The sequence below is a fragment of the Dermacentor albipictus genome, chromosome 3, assembly GCF_038994185.2.
Source record: "Dermacentor albipictus isolate Rhodes 1998 colony chromosome 3, USDA_Dalb.pri_finalv2, whole genome shotgun sequence".
Lineage (NCBI taxonomy): Eukaryota > Metazoa > Arthropoda > Arachnida > Ixodida > Ixodidae > Dermacentor > Dermacentor albipictus.
Window position 1 is genome coordinate 113,167,993 of NC_091823.1, and position 26,709 is coordinate 113,194,701.

At 45.9% G+C, this 26,709-nt stretch overlaps 1 protein-coding gene across 2 annotated transcripts; it reads right to left on the reverse strand.

The window, feature by feature from the left end:
- Positions 1-660: 660 nt before the first annotated feature.
- LOC139057540 (protein ILRUN) lies at positions 661-26,173 on the reverse strand. Of its 2 annotated transcripts, none has more exons than XM_070535932.1 (6): positions 25,862-26,173; positions 25,256-25,410; positions 24,044-24,198; positions 19,382-19,568; positions 7,381-7,514; positions 661-2,902 (listed from the first exon to the last, which is right to left on the reverse strand). In XM_070535932.1, exons 1-6 carry the CDS (start codon positions 26,014-26,016, stop codon positions 2,831-2,833), a joined length of 858 nt encoding a protein of 285 aa, XP_070392033.1. In that variant the 5' UTR covers positions 26,017-26,173; the 3' UTR covers positions 661-2,830. The 2 variants fall into 2 exon arrangements, with proteins under 2 accessions (XP_070392033.1, XP_070392032.1); XM_070535931.1 differs by having other exon boundaries at positions 7,381-7,520; positions 25,862-26,171.
- Between the last annotated feature and the right edge of the window lie 536 nt (positions 26,174-26,709).

A 26,709-nucleotide genomic window follows, 5' to 3' on the forward strand; every position in this document is an offset into this window, starting at 1 on the left:
ACCTCATTCACATCAACTTGGATCTAGGTGGGTATGTGCTGCTATTCCATAAACCTCTTTCCCACCAACTTTGGTCACTGGTTATGTGCCACTATGTATGCGACACCTTTCACATTAATCATATAAACTTTATCAACAATTACCCACCAACCATAAGATTGATTACTAATAGCATTAACATCACCAATTGTCTCTAAATGATGGATTCAGTGAGCAAATACTGCCATGGGCAAGAACACTAAGCCTATTAGAGGAAAGACAAAAAGAGTGGCGATAAATTCTGGCCAGCCAACTTTCTGCTTATTTCATTAGCTGACGAGAGCTGCAGTTGAAAAACAAACTACATTCAGCAAGAAATACCTGTTATATCCAATATTTGGTATAGGCATACATATTGATATTGGCAAACATATTTTAGATTTACTTCGTCATATCCGATAAATTGTTATATCAGTGTTTGCTATATCGAAGTCCGACTATATTTTAAATTTACATCTTTCTTAACCGCCAACCGCTTGTATTTGAGTGGCAAGCAAGGAATGTGCCAAGAACGAACACAACAGGGCTAATTATTTTACTCGCCAAATATCTACCAGTGCAAAAATACAAGCATGGCCTCCTACCAGCAAGGCTGTGCCTGTGAAAATAAACGCAAACACGTCAGCTGTTGCAATCAGTTTTATAAAAACCAAATGATAATTCCATTTTCCAGAAAACTCTTCACAAAGGCGTTTCCTGTAGCATGAAAGGTTATTGACATGTACCCTAGTGGGGAAATGGGAAGAAACAGGCATCCATAATATAAAATGTCCTTGTTCGTGTGAAACCCTAGAGGTACAGCTACTCACAACTACAGCTGCATACTCTCTCCAGGAGGAAGAAGATGAGTTTGGGATGGCATAGAAACACTATGTGCACTGCACACTACTACGTAGTCCACCGGACTGCAAGTAGAGAGCTACAGTTTCGAGGCCTTGTTGCAACAGACTACTATAGTACATTGTGTGCCATGACCATTCACAACAATGTCCATAAAGAAATGAGGGCAACGGAAAGCTAAATAAATCTATTTCAAACAACTCTGTTCTTGCACGTGTGATAAAACATGCACAAGCTTTTGCACAAAAACACTGGGCGGGCGACACGAAATGCAAGCGTGTTGACAAAAGCTGAGACGGCTGGCTCCCTGCTGGGCGTGCAAATCGGACTCTGCAAGACACACGTCCATGTGTCTGTAGGCAACAAAAGACGAGTATCCGAACATACTCGAAACATGTACTGAACACTGTCACTGGCCATGCTGTCACCAGCTGTTTCTAGCAGTATGTCGGGCTGTCTGCTAGAAATGGCATTATCGAGATGGTGAAAATAATACAGCGGCTAACGCTCCTCCCAACAGCAACAGGACAGAATATAGTGACAGCAGCATATGAAATAATGTGTACATCTGAAAACAAAGCACAAGAAAAATTGTTCGGAAACTTTCTTGCAGAGACAGTATCAAGTACCGTCCAAAAGTTTATAAGCCAGCAATTTTGTTCGAATATTAACTGTTTTGCACTGACAAAAAAAGAAACAAGTCATAGTGTAGCACTGCTAGCACCAACCATATGTCACAGGAAACACAAAAGTGGGGTTCAGCCTCAGCCAAAATCAGAGGAAAAAAAGAAGTATCTAATAACACAAACATGCATCATCATTACAACGGCTTAAATTTGCACTTATTTTCGTCCCCACTACAGAATAAAACAAAAATTACAGAGAAGCAAACCAACATGCTCGCGCAGCCAATCACTACTGCTGTCTACAAGCCTCAAGACCAGTGTTGCTGTACAAGACACATTTAGAACAAATGGGATCATAAGCAAATGCAACAAAAACTACGGCTGTCGGCACAAAACTGTGAACACGCCAGCCTTGCCCATTGAGGTGAGAACTGCCGGTGCAAATGTGGCAGTCGTTTTTTTCAATTCATCGAGGCTGTGAAATTACTTGCCAAAGACCAGAAAACAGAAGTCAAAACTGCAAACAACGTCTGGCTGCATTGACAGAAGAGATGAAGTGATACACCCACTTTTGAATTGGGTGAACACAAAAAGTGGCTGAGCGCTTCCATGCAGACTCTGGGGTACCAGCAGCATACCGTCTCACACAGTAGAAAATAAACAACAGCTGCAGAAGATGGATTCAGAAGAAATTCTCATTCTTATATAGTACTCGTAGCACCTTTAAAGATGCTCTTATTTTGAGTACAAGATGTTCTATATGCGCTAGCCTAGCCTCTCAAGCTAACTGCAACCGTTGTGTATCAACAGCCGTTTATCAAGAGGGACACAGTGCAAAGAGCTCAAGGACATCCTATTTATTAGCCCACATCAGCCCTTTTTGCTGACCTTGGTCTGATGCAGTGTACTAGGAGACTTCCATCAATCTTCAAGGCTGGAGCCATCACAGCTTAGTATCGGCAGTCTAACATCACACTTCATATCCACAGTAAAAGATAGTGCAACAATACATTGTAGCCATTCACATCAAAGTCAATAGAACCACTCAGCAGTTAGCCCAAAGCACTGAATACCACTGTCACTAGAATGGGAAAAACGTTTTTTAAAAGGGCAGCCACGCAGTCAGTCACCTACCTGCGCCTTCAAAGTGTATACACACACACACACATGCAGCCAAACAAGAACACACACGCACAAACCCGGGGGCTTCACACAACATATGCACACTCGTGACAGCACACGTCTGGTGCCCCTCGGTGGCCAAGAAAAGGAACGTTAGGGGCACGGACGCACAGGAGCATGACAACAACCGTGGAGGCATTCTCTCAGGACATCATCTCATCCTGGCCGTGCTCATAAGTGGGTGGTGGGCACTGGATCACTGTCTCACCTGGGACCTGCACATCACGGCACCATACTAGAATAAACACAGGACCGATAACATGCCACAGGGCCCTCGCTCATTCACAATACACTTTATTAGTAAAGTTGTACATGGCTTGGCCAGCCCTAAAATAGCTGCAAGCTGTAGACCAATTCTTAAAAGCCTGTAGCAACAAATCTTAACAATAAAACGAAGTTTTAATAGTGTAAAAAAATGCAATTAGCGCATCAGTCACGGCAGCTCTACACTTTAGGTTCATGCTACATCCACGCCCTTCCTCCATCTACAGTCTCCACAAGCTATTGCTTCACATGTGTGACAGTGCAAACAACTGGATTCGTTACACCAACAAAAACTGTCTATAATAACCGGGTGGTTCTACTCCTACAAGGCAGCCAATATGCAGCATCAATGCATTAAAAAAAAGTACCCGCTATGCAGCAAACTAAAACCTTCAGTTCTTCGTTGTCGTGTACCCCGTGGTAAACACCAATGAGTATGTGGGTTCCCCCATGCATGTACTTTTATCCTTCACTGCAACAAGATGCTTCATGTACAGGCCCTGCTTATGAACAACTGTACTGCGGTAAAAGGTTGCGCTGTCGGCCCAGTGCTGCATGTAATTTACAAATCAATTACTTCAGTATGGTGACTGCAAATGAAATTATTCTGCAGTAAAGCTGACTTGCAGTGTTGCAAACGGCCTAATGACTTTGCGAAGATCCAACCTACATGAATTTGCAACCTGGGCAGTTTAATCCTTCATTTTTCACGACTTTATTTGCTAAAATAAAAAGTTCCCTGACAATTGCATGATTTTTCCAGGTCACTAGACCACTGAAGGGCGTACAGTAAACCCTCGCTGTAACAAAGTCTGTGGGGATGCGCGACTCTCACGCATCCCCTGATATGTTTTCCCGCATGACTCCCGTCTCCTGTGATCCCCGCGTGGCCTAGCGCCCACAGCGGTCGGTGTGGTTGAAGCGCAGTACGAGAGATGACGCGAGTGTTGCGCTCGGGAGCGGAAAGGAGAAGCAATACTTGGGAGCGGAAAGGAGAAGGCTCTTCCTCTTTGGCTCGAAGTCGGCAAGCAGCGCGGACGTGCCATCCTTGCTTCTGCGAGACCATTTCGCGAGGGCTCGTTCGAAAGCGCCACCGTTCGCCTGACCGTATGCGCAAATGACCAGGTGTTGGGATCCAGCATGGGGCAAACATATTCGTTCGCTATCCGGTCGCGGTGAGTCCGACTTCCGCGATTTGTCGTGCGCCCATCGGCATGTTTTCGGGATAGCAACTCGGCTAGCAGGCTTTGATCTATGAAAGGTGCAATAAATGCCCTTGTGATTGTTTGCACTACTGTGTTGTCGTTCCTTTGTCCCAAGAGCACGCGTGACAACCCCACATCTGGCTGCCCAACGTGGGGCTCTTGGGGCATCGGATGATAGTTTTAACAGTTTTGCTTTGTTCGAGACCTTTGTTTGAAAGGAATCGTCTATAGGGCTAGCATGGTTTTTGATCGCTAGCGTCGGCAGCGGGCTTTCTTGAGCGAGGTGACGGTGGCTGTAGTGTGTTTGAGCTTTTCAACATGCTAAGCCTTTTCGCAAATGATTTTTTGAATAACATTCGTCAGTACGAGAGCCACATGATCTGCATCCTGGGAGAGCGAGGCTTAGCGCCCGCGGAGTATTGGCAAGCCTGAAGTGAGTGAGTACGGAAGCATCGTGGGCGGTCCGAATTTCTTATGTAAATAGCTTCTTCTATATCTTTAACTCTGATGAAGTCGCGGCTCTGGGAGCCGGGTGGCTGCAGGACACGAGTGCCACTATGGGCTGGCTGGTATTGCGACCTGGCACCGGACGCTCCGACACCGTCTGGGACGGTGGGCGCCGTCAACTCGCATGCTGTGTGCACCGAGCGGGGTAGGACCACCTAACAGAGGTGATGTCTTCTCGCGGCTGCCTGCCTTACGCCCATTTTGGTTGTTCTTTTTTGGATGCCGCCTGTTGTCAGGGTAGCAACCCTTTAGGCTTAAGGCTTTACGAAGCTGCCTGTGGCACGTGGAGGGACACAACCTGGTGGACCGTAGCACTGAGGTGTTGCACTTTGCTCCCCTCATTCAAGTTAGCATCGCACGAATTGAAATTACTCATTCGACTCAAGGAGGCCAGCTTCGTTCACATGACGTTAGCATCTGGGTAGCCGCCCAATCTTTTGCTAGCCGAGTCGAACATCGTACCACGTGGGCGATGCGTATGCATCCTCTCCCTTGCACTACATTAGTGTTTGCCGAGTGTGTTGAGTGTACGCAGCATGAATGGAGTCGCCCCTGGTTTGCTGTCACCTGCACATCGTCTGCGCTGCTGCCCCGGACTACGATCGAGCCACTCCGGACAATGGTGATGCTGTGGCCAGTTCGACGCAGTGACTTCGGCGGCTGCCTGTATCCAGCTCGCAACCATCGGCGGCGGAGAAAAGAGCCGGCGGTCACCGACAGCTACAGCGGCTCTCGCCAGCAGGGCGCGTCAACGCGAGTGACGCTTGCTCGTGCCGACTACTGTGTCGCTGTTTCCGGAGTCCTGGCCTGGAATCTTGCCATCGAGTCTGCAAAGCTGCCGCTGTGACCGGCGGACGCCAGCGGTGTACCCAAGGACAATGTCGACTCGCATGTTATGGACAGTGGGTGGACATTTCCTCAGAGCGGCCAATGTTGCGTGTACTACCTTGTTCGCGAAGCACGCGTTGATGTTAGACCATGTGACATGTTTCGCCAGAATATGTAGTGATTTAAGGTTGGGGAGATGTGGGGATGCGAGACTCTCACGCGTCCCCTGATATGTTGTTTTCCCGCATGACTCCCTTCTCCTGTGATCCCCGCGTGGCCTGGCGCCCGCGGCAGTCGGTGTGGCTGAATGGCGCGAGTGTTGCGCTGCTAGACATAAAAACGTTGCTAGACATAAAAACGTTGCTAGACATAAAAACTTGCGCTGCTAACGCCGCCTAAAGGCGGGGTTACTTGGGTGCGGAAAGGAGAAGGCTCTTCCTCTTTGGCTCGAAGTCGGCAAGCAGCGAAGACGTGCCGCGCATGAGCTGATCCATGCTTCTGCGAGACCGTCTCGCGAGGGCTCGTTCGAACGCGCCACCGTTCGCGTGACCATACACGCGAACGACCAGGCGTTGGGATCCAGCATGGGGCGAACATATTCGCTCGCTATCCGGTCGCAATGAGTCTGACTTCCGCGATTTGTCGTGCGCCCATCAGCATGTTTTGGAGATAGCAACTCGGCTAGCAGGCATTGATCTATGAAAGGCGCAATAAATGCCCTTTTGATTGTTTGCACTACTGTGTTGTCGTTCCTTTGTCCCAAGAGCACGGGTGGGAACCCCACATCTGGCTGCCCAACGTGGGGCTCTTGGGGTATTGGACGATAGTGTTAACAGTTTTGCTTCGTTCGAGACCTTTGTTTGAAAGGAAGCGTATATAGGGCTAGCGTGGATTTTGATCGCTAGGGTCGGCAGCGGGCTTTCTTGAGTGAGGCAACGGTGGGTGTAGTGTATTTCGTCAAGACAGGAAATTGACTTCATTATAAGTGGTGTTTCCTTAAAAAAGAGTCACAGTAATGTAGGAACACAAGAAACTTTGAAAATAATGCAATATTTCGGTTAAAGTCATTTTGTTAAAATGAGAGTTTACTGTAGCCTAAAATAGGACACAGTATGTCATACACACATAAAAATAATTCAAGCTGATGCCATGCACTCACTGTGGGAATCAACATCACACAAAGCATCATTTTAAAGTGTGCAAAGTGTTAACCAGATACACGGGCATGTGTTACACACGTTCATGTGATGCGACAATCTTGTGTGACAGTTGTATGTGCAATGCAACATCAATGGCATGGCGAGGGCACAAAGACGATGGCATGTTGACAAGGAGGACAGCTTGATGGCAATGATAGTGGGACTGTAATAGTGACAACGATGGCTTGACGACTGATCTATTATGCTCTGGCAGAGAAACACCGCAGGCTGTTGCGTTATAACACGGGCCGATCCTGATGGTGGTGCAATCTCGCAAGGGAAGGAAAGTGGCAAGGTTGCTAATCACTTGTGCCATGGGTCTGTGTGTGGCCTAGTGGCTAGAGCATCAGGCTATTATGCTGGGAGACCCTGGTTCAAACCATACCATTGAACAAGTAAATATTTTATTGAGTTACAGCTTGTGTGAGACACCCCGCTGCATCTACTCATTAAGACAGCCAGCAATTGCACAGTGAGAAGAAGAAAGCTATGCTTTAAAAGCTGTAGAAGGGGGTAGCGGAGGGCTTCAAACACCTCCTCTGTGTCGAAGCTGAGGTCACCAGCGTTCACCAGCAGCAAAGTTTAAGCACAGGGGATACCAAACTCTCAGTGCAGAAAAGAACAAAACATTTTTATGTGCACACTAAATGCAAAAGTGTTCAGTTTGAAACACGGGAGAAAGATTCTCACAGGATCATGAATGCCAGACTGCATGGGAGGATGAGGTTCACTGTTCTGGCAATGACGGATGGCAGGGCAGTCAATGCGGGTGACAGGAAAGCCAGAATATGGAGAATGTGACTGTTCACATGCTGTGGCCAATTCTGCAGCTGCAAAAAATTCAACATGTAGTTTAATACATATGTAACTACATTACATGGTAGACTGGGCATGCACTTCCACTGGAAATGCAACTCTTTCCTGGCCACATGAACACCTAGGCCACCAGTGACAGGGGACTTCAGGTTCATATTTCACTACATCACAAGCAGTAGTTCATTGCTGATGCCAAGCTGTAGACAGCTGAAGCACTGCAGATTTACTGTCCTTTATTTTCGCAGCACTCTTACAAAACCAGACCGATAAACATTTACTAGTAGTCATTGTTTATGCACCACATCTTTGTTCCATTGCACTGCCTCCCAGAAAGGTCATTTACAGAGAAGTTATGACACGTCCACACATAGCTTTCTGAACACACAGCAGTACTAGCCTTCAATAATGCCCTATAAGTGTGATAAACATGGCTCGAAACAATAATGAATGCCTGTGAGTAAGCATAGTTATCAACTACAAGCCCATTTAATTCCATCAACAAATCTTACACGTGATCTTGTCTATTCATACAGTCAACTTAGTTAATGCGATCCTCACGAGACCGACAGAACTGGCTAAATTATCTGACAGGTCGAATTAAATAAGCAGAAAGAATGCTGAAACACACAGTTGCTACCTTTAAAAATAGCCTCGCCGTTATACAGTCGTGTTAAGCAATGAAGTATACCAAGCGAACAAAAGTGTCACTGTTAAGGGACATAGCACTTGTTCCTTAATTTACACTAGCACATTCACCGTCTCAGGTCCCAGTACAAGCGCTGGATCGCCTAAGTTTACTGGCAGGCCTTCAGAGTTATTTTTTTAGACACCCCGCTTTTATGTTGGCTGTAAACGTCCCCTCAACTGAGTATATTTTCTTTTTTGTTTTACCCAGCAGCCTTTCTTTTCGTTACATTTCTAATAACACAGATTATTTTCTACGCTTCCCTGTGCACAGCGTGAACAATTATGTAAAGCGTACTAGGCCCCGTTAATGGTCTCATATACAAGACACACATGGCTCAAATCACCACGTCATAAACAGCTCTGAATGGCTGCCAGGATGCCTATTAGGCATCTGGGTGCTTGTAATGCGGCCGGAGGTGGCGGGTGCATGCCTGTATAATTAAGGAACGCCTGCTGTGTCCCGTGACAGTGTCCCATTTACATTCTTGGTATGCTACACCACAATAAACTGCGTGCGCTTCACCATATATATAACACAGCTGTATTGCGGCAAAGCTGGCCATTCAAGTTCGAATTATCTGGCCATTCAAGTTCGAATTACCTAATTTTGAGATCCAAATAACAGAAGTTTGGGCCCATAGAAAGGTATGGGCGCCGGCCGGGACTGTTGGTCGGGATCAAATTAACCAGAGACGAATTAAACGAAAGTATACTGCACCACTGCACTAGAATTTTTTAATGTGCAATTCCACACAATAAATGCACAGTTCTGCTTTCACCATACCAAAGCACTTCCGATCCAATGTGTGTGCATAAATCCAAGCTGATCCACAACATGCCCACACTGGCAGCTCTGCCAAAGCTACAACTTGCGTGAGAGGTACACATTTCTCCGTAAATATACTCGGTCCTGTTCTGCATGTCAACAAGGAAATGGATACAACATAAGTAGACATTACATCACGCTCCAGAAATTTGAAAAAAAACTTGCTGTGTTGAAGGATCTCACTTTCTTGCTGTTCATTGCCGCAAAAGAAATAAACGCTATAAATATTTAATGACACTAGCCATCAGTATGCCTAGACGCATATTGTTACGGAAGGAAGAAAGAGAGGAAGAAGAATGCGAGACGCTGGCTACTGCGTGTTGTTGGTGGTCAGCCATTTTAACTACTCTGACTCATCTTGTATATATATTGTAAATACAGTCTTTCTATACTCCCAACATCCCCATAACTTATTGATTGAAGGTGCGGGGTACCACGGCTGGAAACAGAGCTCCATAGTGGACGTCGCATCACCATCCGCACCTTCGGTAGTGGTTGTGCAACCCAAGGATCCTGGAACTTTCTGCGGGACCAATGGCGCCGACATTGAGAAGTGAGTGGTTATGTACGAATGCATGAGAGGAATCAACAGATGGGACCCTACGCTTATGCTAGCTAACCTGTTGTTCTGTCTAAGAGGCACGGCAAAGGTGTGGTATGAAAACCACGAAGAGGAGCAAATCAGCTGAGACCTATGCAAAGAGAAGTTGACATAGTTGTTTGGCAAACCAGCCAGCCGTAAAATTGGCATAAAGCAGGAACTGGCCTTCCGTGTCCAATGCCCCACGGAGTCCAATGTCTCGTGCATCTAGGGCGTGCTGGCACTTTGTCGTAAAGCCGATCACGACATGACGGAAGCTGAGAAGGTCGGGCACGTACATGCGCTTAAAGGCATTGCTGACGTCTTTAATCTGCTCATGAGCAAAAGCTGCTCTACAGTTGATGCTATCATTAGAGAGTGTCGACAATTCAAGCAGGCCAAAAGCCGACGTGTCTTGCAACCATTCGCCAGACTTCCCAATACTGTCGCAATGTTGACGTGTGAAGATCAACCTGCACAGCAGCATGTGTCGCCGTAAGAGGACGTGGTGCGAATCGTTCAACGTGAACTGAATGCAATGGTGCCCGCATCTTTCTGTTCGCATACCCCTGATGCTACCACATTTTCAGTTCCCCTCGTACGAGCCATCGTTCGCCAGGAACTTGAAAAGATTGGTTTACATTCTGTCTGTGCTGTCGCCAATCCCAGACCTAACGAACACCCTTCTACTAATTTCGTTCCACGCCGACGCTTCTCCCCGCATTATCGCAACCCAATTGAGTGGAGAACTGCAGATGACTAGCCGATATCTTTTACCTGTCGCCGCATTGGTCATGTCGCCTGATACTGTCGTAACTCGTGGCCCTCAACACCTAGTACGCCGACCAACCTGAGCCGTTTTGATGGAAGTGCCCGCAATGTGTTGCCCACCGCCAAGTCCAACAGCGCCAACTACTCTGCTAGGAACACGTGGTACAGTCGCTCACCATCGCCGCGCAGACACCAGTCTCATTCACCGCAGCCACGCCGCCTTTCGTTTCCTGCGACTTTTGGCCACACCCTTTCAGAAAACTAAGAAATGCAGCCCTCAAAGGTGGTGCTGCATTGCCTACTAATGCAGCAAATCCTCTGTCTGTGCCCACAAGGAGAAGAGTAATTGACTTTAAAATAGACGGCGTACCTGTCCAAGCACTTGTTGACACTGGAGCCCACGTTTCTGTGATGAGTGCTAGCCTACGCAGACATTTAAAGAAGGTCCTCACCCCAGCAGCTGCCCAAGTGCTTCGTGTGGCCGGCGGCAGTGTGCTGGTTGTTCTTGGACTGTGTACTGCGCATTTAAGTATAGCCTACCGCCCTATTTCTGTTCACTTTGCAGTGATCGACAACTGCCCTCACAGCGTTATCCTTGGATTGGGCTTTTATCCACTCATTCTGCTCTCATCGACTGCATGACTGGCGTTCTTCAGTTAGAACTGCCTCAACTCGCCGATGCTCTGAGCACCGCACTGGTGCTCGCTTCACAGTGTGCGTCCATCACCCGAGGAAGTTACTTACGTCACTTTGACCGCCCAGCCACAGGTTTCCGACGGTGAACATGTGCTTCACCCCATCTTCGACATGCTTTTGAACCGGAACGTTGCTGTTCCACATACGCTGGTCACGGTTACTAGTAAGGTCATTCTGAATTTTCGCCTGTGCCCTAAAGTGATTCCAGCCAGCATGTTCTTGGCCAGTGTTTCTAGTGGTTACGAATTGATATTGAGAGTCTGAATGCCAAGAGTGGTTTATTAACGCCAATGGCAGCTCACAGCTCTGGTTCCTCAACGGATGACTTCACGAAAATGATTGCACCTGACCTCACCTCTGCACAGGTCATGGACATATGTCTCCTGCTTGAACCGTATAGTGACATCTTTGATTTTGGCGACAGGCCTTTAGGCCAAACATCTGTTGTTCACCACCATATGAACACTGGAGACACAAATCCTATTTGTCGGCATCCCTATCAGGCATGGCATGCTGAACGTCGAGTCATCCAATCAGGAGTGGACAAAATGCTCCACAAAGCGGTCATATTGTAAATACAGTATTTCTATACTCCCAACATCCCTGTAACATATTTTAGAAGCAATAACAAAATGAAAGGAACACACTTTTGAAAAAGACATCTCTACAGTACATGATGTTGGTCACAATTCTCAGGAACAGAATTGTACTACATATTTAATGACAGCGGCCAGTATGCGTTCATGCTTATTTAAGAAAAATTAACGATATAAAAGGAACACACCATGGAAAAATCTGGCACCAAAGTACATAAGTTTGTCAGAACTCTTAAAGACCCCAGACTTGTACAGCACTTACAATTGCACCTTTTTTGGTGTACACCCTGAAACTTGGCCACAACATGGTGCTGCGGTACCATGATTTTTTCGATGCCATTTTACCATGTATGTGATGGCACAGTTCATCCTCAACAGCTGTTTGTGCTACTTCTGAGTAATGTTTTCATTGGGTACTTCTGGAGAAGACTTACTAAGCATCCCTGTGGTGAAGTGATGTAAGGACTATGCAAAGGACAGTTAGTACACCAGAAAAATAACGAAATACACTGAAGAGGACACACTGGCACTTTGGTGCTAAGGCCAGATGAAAAGTGGTGATCACCTGAAGCCTCACTCCACCAGCAGTCTCTCAGTCACTGAGGTAGAGCTCTCGGCAATGGAAGCGTAGCCATAAGAAAATAAATGACATTGGAATGTGACAAGCATCTGCTGCTGCCGTAAGCTTCTTCCTCAAGTCGACGAAAGTGAGCAATGGGGCAAAGTGAGTGCAATAAGTGATGCTCCAGCTAGATATCCTTTCCAGTCTTTATCACCCAGTTGCCAACAAAATCACTGAAATGCAGTTCAGGCCTCTACTGTTGAGCCTTGTCATAAGGAAGCCACATCCAACACAAGAATATCTTCATCATATACAATATTCATTATAAACATGTACCGTATTAACTCACATAATGATCGCATCCCCGAATTTTGTTGTCAAAATTTGATTTTTTTTTCTTTCCCACGTGATGATTGCACCCTGAACTTGTCGCAGCGATATGTCATGTGCCAAGTCTAGCTAATGATGATCGTGCGTACCATCCACCGAATGCTACGCGAACGGCTCTTGAAGACATAGTACCAAGCCGTGTGCACGCACCCAACATTAATAAGCAGATGCCCCATTTCATCACTTTCCGCACTTCCAAGAAAAAAAAAAAAAAAAAAACTTGAACCAAACTTGCCTCGGCATTATTATTTGTAGGCTTCACAATGGTTTTGGTCAATAACAACAACATAAAGGGCGCCTTTCGATTCTTCTCGTCTGCACTCGTGGACACGCAACAAATCGTTAGCGACAACAATAATGGCCTCGTTTACACAGATACGTTAGACGTGTACCCTATTCATACGCCGACGTTGGTAACGCAGCTAAGATATCTGCCCACCCCTAGCAGAAACGTGCCGTATTAGGATAGCAGTGAAGACAAATGCCGCAGTTTCCGCAGCATGCCCGCCATGTGTTTCTATGTCACTGGCAGCTAAGCGTCCTCATCTCTGTTTCTCTCCCATAAAGGTGGACATGGCTGCGTTATTGTCGCAAACTTGCTGATATTAACGACATTATTCATTACTGATAGGGAAGAAACTGTTTCAATGTACTCACGAGAAGAAAAATAATCGCATTCGGCGTGTTCGGCTTGCTCTGCCAGCCGCCATTTTTGTTTTGGTGTCCTGCACTGACAGCGGCAGCCGCCTGCTTGTCATCCCGCAGCAAATGCGAGATGAAAAAAGAAAATGTTTACTTTCATGGAAAATTTAACCTGCGTCATGATCACACCCCTGAATTTGCATCAATTTTTTTGACAAAAAAGCGCGATCATTATGCGAGTAAATACGGTATTCCTTACCTGCGGATATTGCCTGATAACTGTTTTAGATTAGAACGAAAGCTGAGCTAGTTGGTAAGGATTCATTATGAGAAAAAAGGGGTAAGGCATGCAGACATGGACACAAGAGAAGAGAAGTGGACAACAGGAACGCTTCTCTTATGTTGTGTCTGTGTCTGCACGCCTTACCCCCTTTTAAAGCGAAGCTTTCTTTGCCTTTTCCTTCAACTTTCCCGCTGCTGCTGCTGCTGCTGTGGTTGCTGCTGCTGGGGTTGCTGCTGTCATGCACACCGCGTCGAAGGCTTCAGAGCGTGTATATAGATGACAGGCGCGAGTAAGAGAGGAAAGGCAACAGGAGAAATTCGTTTTCACCCCACCGCGTCGAATGTGCACAATGCCCTCTGGTGCTCCCTGGCCATCGCCACATTACCTGCTTGACAACTGTAATTCTCCGCGATTCCCCTCAGAAGCATTGCAGAAACTGCAGCGCTTCCCTTTCTACTAACGCGCCAGGCCAGAGGGGACACAGATAGAACTGTAGAGATGAGAAGAAGGACAGGGAGGAGAAGAGGCAGTTCCCATACAAGAGGGGGGGGGGGGGGGAGAGGTGATGTGAGAAGGCAAGGAAACCCCACTACTATACGACAGCGGTTGCGGAGAAAGAGGATAAGCTTAAGTTCAAGGTACGGTACAATACGTTGCTGCTATTTCTGAAAAATAAACGGCACGCAAATATGTCAAACGGGAAACTTATGCAGGGCATACAGAAGCAGAGCCGCATTAATTAGAGTGCACGGCACGGTCCAGGAGACACTGCCGGTCGACCGTCAAATCAACACTTCTGTGCCCGCCGATTATCTTTGCGGCTACGGCATTGCTAGAGGTCGTGGATTTGATCCCAATCATGGCAGTCACATTTTGACGGGGGCGAAATAGAAAACGCACATGCACTTAGATTTGGGACACATTAAAGAATATCACGGTGTCAAAATTAATCTGGAGTCCGCCACTACAGTGTGCCTCATAATCCAAGTGTGATTTTGGCATGTACAGCCCCATAATCCAATTTAAGTTTAATGCTTTTGTCACAACGCAATGTGCCATGTGAGGAAATGACAACACTCAAAACTCTCAGAAGTTATAGAATATGGTGCGCAACAACGCCTCAAGCAAACACCTCTCCCTGTGTGTTGTGTACTACGCAGACAAACAGCAGTGGTGCACACAAGGTAACGTTTAAGATCAACTCACCACTCTCGCGTTGACCTAAACGTTGAAGAAATTAAGCTTTAGCCATCAACATCACCGTTAATTATCGCCGATCAAAGCATCCAGCATGGAAAGCTTCGCTTACATAGATTCCTACAGTGCGTGGGATCTGCATAATTTTTTGCATTATAAATCCTGTTTTAGATTTGCTTTGTTATATCGATGTTCGTTAGAATGAGATTCAGCTATACAAATGCCTGAAAGCTAGCCTGTGGAATGCTACATGGTAAGCCAAACTCCAGCTGATTCTTTTGCAAAAGGGGTCCACCTCCTAAGGCATTTAGAAAAAAGTCATAGCTGTTCCTCAAACCCAACACACCGAGATGACAATACATACAAAGCCAACATCAGAGATGCTTGTTCACAAATTGTATCACACTATCGTTCACCTAGAAAGCCGTTCTTTGAGTGTTCCCACTGGTGGCTTCGTTTCTTGATATGCTAAAACAACCATGTGCCAAACAACTATGCCCAAAGTCATTAGATTAGTTTTAGTTTGAAAGCTATGGTTCGCTGAGTGTCGCCTTTCGGCTTCCTGTGGCATGGCGGCGCTTGCCGTGCTGCTTGCCCTACCGGCTCAGCTCGTCACATTCGTCCTCACCACCTGGTAGAAGCAGTGAGAGTGGTTTTGTATGTGTGCTTATAGAGAAGTTTCAAGCAAAGATGCCGAAAGCATCCTACCAAAAAGACGTTAGATTTTACAAACACTATCGTAAACAAAGCTGTTTCAGTTTCTTTGAAAGGCAGTCCCATGTTTGGGGATATTTTTGGGAAGCGTGCGACGAGTTGGAATTGAAAACATTGCTTGGCTTGGGTGCGCAGAGCATGTGGCCACTTAGCATGCCAAGTGCTTATTTTTATAAGTATACAGGTGCACTTCTATGCAAGAAATGTGGATCAACAGCTTGATAAGCGAGAAAAAGTTGTCACAGCAAATAAGAAAGCTCACCTTCTGTAGACTGCATTCAATTTTTGTTTTCGTGCCTGAACATAAATATTCTCAAAGTGAACCTGAACAATGCTCTGGTCTGTGCTGCGTTCCATGCATCGGAAATTGCGCACGGAATTTGGTGACTGTGGTCTCATAACAGAATAGCACATCACTCTTTGTAACTTTTCTTTAATGTGTGATGCATTCTTCACAAGCAATATTGATAACCCGATGCCAGCAAGCACTACAATATCAAGGATAAACTTTGCAAATGCAACACGTTATATGAAGTGCGATCCAAGTAAAACATTCCAGTTCATTGCGACCTTGCTTCAACTTGCTCTTTGTCTCACCCTTCCTGCTGATGACAAAGCACTCTGTGAGAGTGGAGTTTTCACCTGGAATCTCAGAAAAGGTCAGCAAATTTCAACTCTGCATGTTCACTCTCAGTGTGATAGCGGATGAAATCCAGTGGCGATGGCTGCCTAGTGCACGCTCTCCGGGCTCACAGCAGCACAAGCACAACGTCGTGATTGGAAACGGAGAGGGGCCATTTTCTGATCCTACCATATTAAAGGAGCTGAATCCCATGATGCACCTGGAGACAAGGAACTGTTGCTTAACAGCAGTGTCAAGAGGACATTGTTGACTACTTTAGAGCAACCAGAAACGTGATGGTTGGCGCTGATATTGATTGCAGCACCCCAGTGGAACACTGCAGGCAACTTCTAGTGCATACATCTGATTGGAACCAGGAAGACCTCTATAACTAGCTTGGCCAACAGCATTGTTGAGAAGATTCTTCAAGAATGTTTTTGCATTTCCAAGTGTTACTACCTTGAGAAGACCAACATAAAATTCAATCGTAAGTAGCACAAGATCTGTGAGTGGGCAGATTAAAACTAAGATGCGGGAAAAAAATTTCAAGAAGAAAACAATCATTTCTTGCAAGACTGCCAGGCACATGCAACAGTCTCTGCATGCTAAGTGGCACTCTCGAATGCAACTAACTTTTCATTTTTTTTAATAAGCAGGCTTTTCTACCCAAATATCCCCCATTTTGCAGGAACCCTTACTAATAGTACTGTTGTCTACATATTGTGAATGTTTCTCAATACTTCGCTGCTGTTTGGTTCGTAGCTGTGCGCACTTCTTTATAAATCCAGAAATGTTCTGAATGTCAGCTACCTGGGGCCCTATAACGTAAAACTATTCCAATATGTTTCTATTCCAATTTCCTGACGTCAAATTTGCGTAACCACCGACGCAAGCACCTGGTGGTCACCCATAGGGTTGTCTGAACAGACCAATCAAACGCTCTCCTCGTTCATAGGAGGTCCCTTTTGTTTGCTTGAAAAACGAATAACATTGCCTACACTGAGCGGCTTGTTGTATCTAATTGGCTGACAAGAGGTGAGGAGAACGCTCAAGTGGAGAAGAATTCACTAGGGCAGAGCCAGTGCACTGAAAACCGATAACCGGATGAAGAGGGTGGTGCCGGCATCTGCGATTGGTCGGCTTTCCCTTACTTAGCTTGTGGTGGCTGGTCGAAAATCGCGGCGGCATGCAACGGAAGCTTAAGAATGACGCTAAAATTGACCCTCAGCAAAGAAGAGTTGGCAGAATGAGGTAGTAAACGTGTCGAAAGTGCTTAAAAACGTTGCACGGTCACGCAAGAAGTTTTATCATACGCAAATACACCCATGCTCTCCGGCAGGTGCGAGTAGCCAGCGTCTCAGCGATCGGCAGCAGCTATCTTTTATTCCTTTAGGAACGGGGCAGCCTGCGGCTATTCCGAAAAAAATTCAGTTTTGTTCGGCATATTAATGCGTCTTTATGGCGTACACGTCACTTTGACGCGGTGAGTTCGTGCGGTTTTGTGACGTCGCGTGACAGGCAGGTGCAGTGGATGCAGCCCGAAAACATTTTACCAATAGCCGAGGGCTAATGGCGAAAAGGGGTCGAATCAGAAATAACTGTTTTTCTTTTTTCTGTCAAACCATGCATAATCAGTGTGCACACATCATATCAGATGGGGTGGTATTGCGGTTTTTGTAACGTCGCGTGACAGACAGGTGAAATGGGGGGTGGTCGAAAAAAGTTTTTGACCAATCGTGGAGGGCTGATAGCAGAATTGGAATAGAAAAGTTTGGAATAGTTTTACGTTATAGCGCCCCTGGTTGCATCTTTTAACAGGTATAGACACCATAATAAAGAGAACTTCTTTAGCTACATTTTTTATGCTGCAAACAGTGTAACTCTTTTTTTTTTTTTCCTCGGTGGATTACTTATGGATACCCAAAAATTCCTATTCTTTTAGAGTCAGGAATTATTACTCCCCCATGTGCACACAGAGAATAAATTAGCTATTATTTCTCCCTGTAGAATAAATGCAAGAATGTGTGAAGTAATACAGAAGTACAAATGCTCAGGCAACATCCCAGGTAAGAGCAGCTGAGTTGCACCCCTTCCACTTTACATGAGTGGTACATGAGTAGATTCCCATCTGACAAAAAATGTGTATGTAAAGGGTGGATTCACTACTATCGTTGATGCCATAGGATTGAAATGTTCCAGCAACCAGATGAAACGAGACACTACACTCAACGGCTTGGCATTTGCTACGAAGTGCTTCATATCGGTTTATACCGTATTTACTCGCATAATGATTGCACTTTTTTGCCAAGAAAAGTGACCCAAATTCAGGGGCACCATCATTGCACGGGTTAAATTTTCAGCAAAAAAAAAGAATTTCTTTTTTTCATCCCACATTTGCTGCGGAATCACAACGGATCAACAAACAGGTGGCTGCCGCTGTAACAGTGCGGGACACCAAAACAAAAATGGCGGCCGGCGGAGCAAGCCGAACACACCAGACGCGATTTTTCTTCTTCTCGTAAGTATATTACGTGCATAGAAACAGTTTATTCCGTATCAGTAATGAATAATATCGTTAATATCGGCAAGTTTGCGGCAATAACGTAGCCATGTCCACTTTGAGAGGACAGAAACAGAGACGGGCACGCTTAGCTGCCAGTGACATAGAAACACGGAGCGGGCATGCTGCGAAAACTGAGGCATTTGTCTTCACTACTATTCTAATACGGCACGTTTCCACTAAGGGTGGGCGAATATCTTAGCTGTGTTACAAGCGTTACAAGCGTCGGCATGTGACTAGGGTACACTTCTAACGTATCAGTGTAAACGTGGCTACTATCGTTGCCGCTCGCGATTTGTTGCGTGCCCACAAGTGCAAACAAGAGGAATCAAAAAGCGCCTTTTTGATGTTGTTGTTGACCACAACCATTATAAAGCCTACAAATAATAAAGCCAAGGCAAGTTTATAGTAGCTTCTTTTTTTCATGGAAGTGCGGAAAGTGATGAAAGGAATGAAATGGGGCATCTGCTTATTAATGTTGGGTGCATGCAGACCGCTTGGTATGTCTTCAAGAGTCGTTCGCGCAGCATTTACTGGATGGTAAGCACAATCATCATTAGCTAGACTTGGCACACGAGATATCGCTGCGGCAAGTTCGGGGTGCAATCATTACACAGGAAAGAAAAACTAATTGAATTTTGACGACAAAATTCAGGGGTGTGATCATTACGCGAGTATGGTGATTACGCAAGTAAATATGGTATGCAAATTTCTGCGCTAACTGAGGAGCAGTAGGCTACACCAACTACCTTTAGGCGATGCGAAGGGGTTGGCAGCTGTGGGGCAGGGCACACTGTTGTGGGTGGGTGAGCCCAGCTGGTGGAAGGCTTCCATCTGTTGGGTGACCGCCAGCAGACCCCCTTCGGCCACTGTCAAGATGGCCCAGATGACCTCGCCAAACACCTGGCCTCCCATCGTGGCCATCCGCCACTGGCCCTGGGGGAAGGGAACCAAAAAAATATGGTGACTCAAAGGTGGACATAACAATACACCACAGCTGATCCAGAAACAGCATTAAGCTTACCATTCATATAACCAGGTCGCCTTGTTATGGTTCATGCCTCTGAGGGGTTGATTCATTGATTCATTCATATGAATTTAATGCACCTAAGCAACACTGGGGCTATAAGAGATGCCATACTAGAGAGCTCAAGATTAATTTTGACCACCAAGGGTTCATTATTGTGCAATCTAAGCACACAAGCGTTCTTGCATGTCAACCCCATTGAAATACAGTTGCCATGGCTATGAATCAAACCCGTGACCTTGTGCTCATCAGCAGAACACCACGATCACTACCACCCGTCAGACAGGCCGAGGCAGGGAAACATTCAATATTCAAATCTAGCTTGAAAAAGAAAGAAAAAAATAAAGCACCGTGATATCACTTATTGAGAAACTGGGTTCATATTTGTAACCTTCTTTATTCAAATGAAACAGAGGAACTGCATAGCACCCCTTCCTTTACCTCCTAAAATTTTTTTTATATTTCTTTTTTAGAAGCGGCACAGTTTACATGCAGAAAGAATGGGTATGTTACTTACAATCACCTGACATTTCCAGCACTGTCATCACTACATTTTTAATGCTTACACTGTAGTAAAACTGTTGAGAATCAGTGCGCACCCAGTTTAGTTCACATGACATGTTTTTTTTAATGGCGCCCTGAACCACTTTTTATCGAAGTGGAGCAAGGCATTTGAAGTGAAAATAGGCTATTTCAGAAATACTTTGCCGCAAAAGGTACTTGAATGCGTCCAGCAGAAGCAGAGTTATTGGCAATCAAAAACGGCCTCCGCGGTGCTCCCGTCCCTTCTTCAATGCTTAGCATTTCGAAGCCTATGGTGCAGTGGGACGTGCCCACAACGCTCTGCCTTCTAAATGTCACCATGGCGCGAAGTTCAAATTCTATTTTGGAGATGCCACGACTTCTGTCTTTGGTGCCTACGATGCACTAAACATAAGCCAAATGTGGTTGTCCTCAGCAAGCTGCGGTATGCTTAGCCAGTGGACGCGTGGCAGTGCCCTATGGCTACCGCGGTATCTACGCCATGTAGCCGACCGCAGCTTGATGTCAGCTATCGGCCAATAGCAGCAGTCTAAGGGAATGATGAAATAAAATGTCCGATGATGAAATAAAGCGTCCAGAAGAGAGTGAGGACAGGGCCTTCTGCTGAAAAGAGATAATTTGAGAGAAAGGTTATTTCACTACAGGCTTGCGAGCTCCAGCACGGCACACGACAGTAAAACTTGATGAGGTGTTCACAGCAGCGAATGCTACCCACGGACTATGTTATTTCACCAAGCCCGAGGGGTGGCTTGGGACCCCTTTAAGGACGCTGACTGTTTGTTCAAGAATACAGCTCACTTCAACTGCCTTTCACTTTCGTTTTTACAGCAGGTGGAACATTTTTTAAAAAATTTTTCTGAAGCCTAAATTTCCTGTACTCATTCATCTTGACCCAACTTCAAAGAGGCAGTAGTTGAACTTATGTCCTACTTGATACTCAGTCTCAGAACAAAGATTGTAGTCACATGCAAGGTCCAGTATCACAGAAGAGCCCGTGAAATCTTTGGCAGGTACAACTAGTGGCCCCCTGCTTAGTGAAACTGTATGGCCTGTGCAATCTGATACAGAGCAGCAGCAATTCACTGGCATGCTACTTTGAGGAAGAGGTCACCATAATGTTTGCTTGCGGAAAAGAAAACTGTGTGCTCATCTCTGCACAAGTTCCACGAAAACAAGCATAAACGGGAGTTCCCGAAAGGTGCACTGCACAGATGCATGCAAGGTCTGCTACGCACGAGACCTCGCTCAGACCTTTTACTCATTCATCACAGGCTTGAAAACCTTATGAAGCCAACACACAGTGAAGCTAAGAAGTGTATAAGGAAAATTAACACATTTAATTTAAATCTAGAAGTAACAAACAGGAGGGAAATGAATGGAAGACAGCTGGATGCCAGTGGAAGTCGCACCTGCAACCTCCACAGGACGGGTGCAATGCTCTACCGATTGAGGCGCGTCGGCAGTTGCCCCGTGTCTACTTTTTTTCTTGGGTATCTAATTGTGAATACTAAACCTAAACCTGGGATTGAAAACAGAGTTCGCAAGTGGACAGGACATGAAGAAACACAAATGACATAGACCTTTATGTCCTGTACATATGCAACCCACAAACTCGATTTTCAAGAAAAGTGTAACCACTAGTCCGTGAACAAGTTAGTTTGGAGTTAAACCTGGAAGTGTTAGCCAATACTCCTCATGGCCATGGCACACACATGTGACAACATACAATAGTGTCATGCACACATGCACTACATTATGTTTGTATGTGCTTGTGTGCGTGGCCCACATACTGATTGTTTGATGTCGAGAAACAAGGGTTATTTCATTTACTTTTGTTACTTAGCATAGCAATACACTTCTGATGCTGTTACAACAATGCTGCTTGAGCAGAAATGTCGCTTGCCACTGTAGCTTGGCCTCCAGGTTGAATTTTAATTGAAAGTGCAATTACACACTAATGCAAGCTCAGCCTAATATCTGATTTTGCTGTCATTTTTAACACTTTAATGAAGGCAAATGGCACTAGCCAGTTTCAAGGCATGGCAAAAAGAAAAGGAAAGGTGCAGTGTAATATCCTGTGTTGGCTTCCAGTTTTGGTTTCGAATCGGTTACGTCAGGGCGCCACTCAGCGCCAAAAGCTGTAAGTACACCTGTTGTGTTTCCCCTCATTGGAATAAAGTCATTCTTTGTCTGGTCCCGGACTTGTCCCCAGCAGTCCAGCTCTTCTCTGTGGCGCTCCGTGCCTTGGTTGTTTAGGCCTCATGCGTCCCGCGTCTAGACGCACTGTCGAAGCTACTACAGACTGGCGATGAGGTAAACTGTTTACTCGACCTCCTACGTATCCTTGCCATTCTAATTCTGCTCCTATCTTGCTTCCGGCATCAAGACGCTGCGTCTACTTCGACTTCATCCACCTCAACTCCCCCGCCTTTGTTATTGGTTCCCAGGCATGGTGTTTACACCCCCCGTGCCGCGTTTCCTTGCATTACCCAGTACTCCTTCAGTACCGTGGCTCATGTGGAAACATTCTTTTTGCACGTTTCTCCAGGCGACCAGATGCGAGGCACTACAAGACGAGAGGAAGAAGGCCATTTTACTCAGTAACTTGGGCTTTGAGGGGCAGCGGCTCTACTATGACCTGGCATCACAAACAGACCTGACAACTGCAACTTTTGAAGACATTCTTCACCTCTTCAACCGACATTATGAAGAAAGCACTAATCCCCTGGTGCACCACATTATCTTCAGGGACGGAAAGCAACTACCCGGGGAAACCTTTCAGGACTTCGTCACCACGTTACAAAGGCTAGCGCCTGCTTGTGCATTCGGCGCTTGGCACGACGAGTCCCTTCGCGTCAAAATTTTGCAAGGCGTCGCATCAGCAAGAGTACGAGAAAGGTTACTCTACGAAGGATCATCCCTCACGCTCAAGAAAGCCTGGGAAATCGGACGAAGCGTACAGCAAGTTGACAAGGAACTTCAAGTCTTCAACAGCTCGTCTGTTCAGCGCATCTCGACGCAACATCAAGTTGGCGTCGACAGCCTTCACCTTCCTCGCCCGGGCGCGCAAGGTGGCGTTTCTCACCACCCTTCTCCCTCAACTCGACGGCTTCAAGATAGCACTCGACGGCATGGCGGAAAATAGCCTACCTGGGCCTACATGGCGCCTGGCCCAAACTCAGCGAAGCCAGTCAAGACATCGCAGTCCATTGCTATCGATGTGGTTTACCTCACCACATCACATCCGATCCAGGCTGTTCGGCCAAACTCATTTCCTGCCGTGCATGCGGAAAAGTGGGTCATTACGCTTCAGTTTGCCGTTCGAGGAACCGAACACATCGACAGTCCCCTGCTCGAACGCAGCTTGTTGCCGCTACCGCTGATACAGAATCAGCCACTACAGACCCGTCTGTGCTTACAATCCATGCTTGGGGCATTGACATTCAAGGGTCTTCGCTCTCATGTAAACAAGTGTCAGGAGTTCCAGCTGACCCAAGCGTTCAGCTTCAGTCTCTTCCACACAACGCTCCAACAGAGTTCGCCCATCTGTTCTCAGGACAACTGGGACTAGTAAAGGGCTTCGTCCACGACGTTCGTCTCCGAGCTTCAGTGCAATCAGCCTCAGCGAAACTGCGTCTTCTACCTCTGGTTCTCCGTGAGCAAGTCTCCACCGAGCTGCAACAGCTGGAATCAGCTGATATCATCGCATGAGTCACAGCGTCCGAGTGGATCTCTCCGCTCGTCATGGTTTGGAAGAAAGCCAATTCCATTTGACTTTGCATCGATATTAGAGAACTCAACAAGGCTATTGTCCTCGAAAAGAAATAAATAACATACACACCTGGTAAACACCTGGCTTTCCAGGACTTGACATTTCCACAGAAACGTCTGTCGTGTGGCCTGGCCTCAGACTCTCCACGCTGACTCTGTTCATGTGTCCTAGGTGGTCACCGCCAACAAATTTGAGCGAGCATGCGGGCGGCCAGTCAGTGTCCCCTGGGGGTAACGAATTGACAAAGAGGAAGCAGACCACGTGCAAATCACCAACAAAACAAGAAATAATTAAAAAAAGAACAATGCTGTAAAGATGTGCAAACATGAGAACAGATGTTCCAGTTATTCCTTGAGTACCTAAACTCATTTACTGCAAGCACCCCCAGTTATTATGGAAATGAGATTTTATAAGAGCATTAATTTTGCTAATTTTGAATTTTTTAAAGCATGGCAGGGCAATCTGATGATGCAGTTATTATTTATTTGCTTGCAAGAAGTAACTGCAGTTAAAATGTCAGACATGAACCATCTGATCGCTAATTTAATACCAAGCACACCTGCTCGGTTATGAATATATACATTTTTTTACATTTAATCATGCTGTCTCTCTAATAAAGCATGATGAATGAGCAAACATGATTACATCATTTTCTAACTCATAAAAGCTTTCTTGCAGTAAAAAAGTACAACCATGACATATCTTCATCAATGCATACATTATGCTCAATGCATCTTCTAAAAAATCGGTCATTATCATCACAGATGCATATAGTATGTCAGTACTGTGTTTAAAATATGTGTACAATTAAGCTATGAACCTGAGGATGCGCATAACTTTGCAAACCAGCCAAGTAAGACGTACCAATAGCAGCCGAGTTCTGCTTACATATCTGATAACCAGTAAACAAGCATATAATATGGTGTGCATCTGTCCATTACACAAGAATCAGCAAAACGAAATCAAGATCAAAATAATAAGTATGAAAGAGCTAATGAACACAACCTCTTCACTGTTCACATTTCCGCTCCCAACGAGCGATCCAAACGATGTGAAATAATACTAGGTCAGCAAGAAACTCGTCGCAACAGCCTTTACGGCAGCTGAAACGTTCAATTTTTCTAGTGCCAAAACGACTACGAAACAACGCCGATATTCAGATATACGTGAACAAGGGGGAAGAGAGAAGTTACGCTTCCTATGCAAGCGCAGCGGGCCGAATGCGTGCTGTAGAATATGAATGGTCGTGACGCAATCGAAGGCAGCGCAAGGTTACCTCACCTGTGTTCTGTATCCTCCACGTCTTGATGAACCTCGTATTCGGAGGTACAGCTTCCCCATCGCCAATGGTGACATCCTTTATGAGGGTCATAGAGGGTCCATTCTCCTTGGGGGTGTCGATATCAAAATAGGAGCAGACTGCAGCTTGTAGGTTCCTGTACACAACGCGAAACCAATGCGTAAAGAATAGGAAGTACGGCTAGTTTCACGCATGCCCGATATCATGCGACGACACCGCCTCATGACAGGTCTGCGACTTGCTTATCGGGGAAGAGAAACATGTTCTGGTCTCTACGCAAGGGGCAATGCAATGGAATTGCAGCTGTTTAGAAGTGACGCTACGTTCTGTCGAGTGGTTTCGCTTCGCGACCTGTACGCTGGGACCGCAATAAAAGTTAATAAAACCACTGCCAATGACTTCTAGGAAATAAAAATGCACTGTGGTTATGCGCTGAAAGCCCAATCACCTTACGTTATGTGCAATGCAAGCTCCTGCAATCGTTTAGCATCACGAGATGAGTAATGCAGTAGAGCCTAACCCTAACGCTGGTGCGTGAACTACCAACTGTCAACGCTTGCGCGTGCCATGTGCTTCATAAGACTCACCAATTGTTCATGTCCAGAAAGAACGCACATTCTGTAGTGTTGAGCTGGTAGCCAAGTACCTTCTGAAGTTGGCAAATTAAAACATCACGGTCGGTCGTTCCTAGGCAGCTAAACTGTTGCAGCAAATTAAGGTCTAAATCACTGTCAATATCCATCGCTGCAAGCGAATTGAGAACTACCCATCAAGAACAGTTCGTCGTTTTCCCACGCCGTTGCGATCGACTCGAAAGTACTTTCGTCAACCGCATATCATCCGCTCATAAACACAGACAGACGCCATGACGGTGCAAGCAAATGATGACGTAGTGACCAATGCATTATGGGTAATATTACAATTAGCCACGTGTTGTTGTGACGATTGATGACGATTACATCAGCTGGGCCCCCGGTGTGTTAAAGCCTGTCTAATCTTCCAAAACCACTTGAGGGCGCCACTTTCCCAGCGTCAAACTTTGCCGTCATGGGGTGCTGTAGCTGTCACACGAAATGTTTTTGTTTGAAGACAATTATTGTGCTATAAAATGTAGTGCGTGAGTAGTGAGAAATAAAGAAGAAAAATCAAACGTCAAACTATAGATGTTTTTTGTGATTACCTTCATGTTCGAGAATGGCGGAAACAAAAGTCTCCTCTGGTTGCAGAGACCTTTTTTGCTACACACGGCGAGCGTGGAATGGTGGAGGTTCTAAAAAGTCGAAGAATATATGCTGCCTGCTTTCAACATATGTAGCTCACACAAGAGCAAATTGGTTCTTTATTCTATACAAGAGCCAACACGTCAAATAAGAAAGGCGGTAACTGGTGACACGCGCGTGGTAGAAGCGAAACCCCACGGCCGTAAAGTCGGATT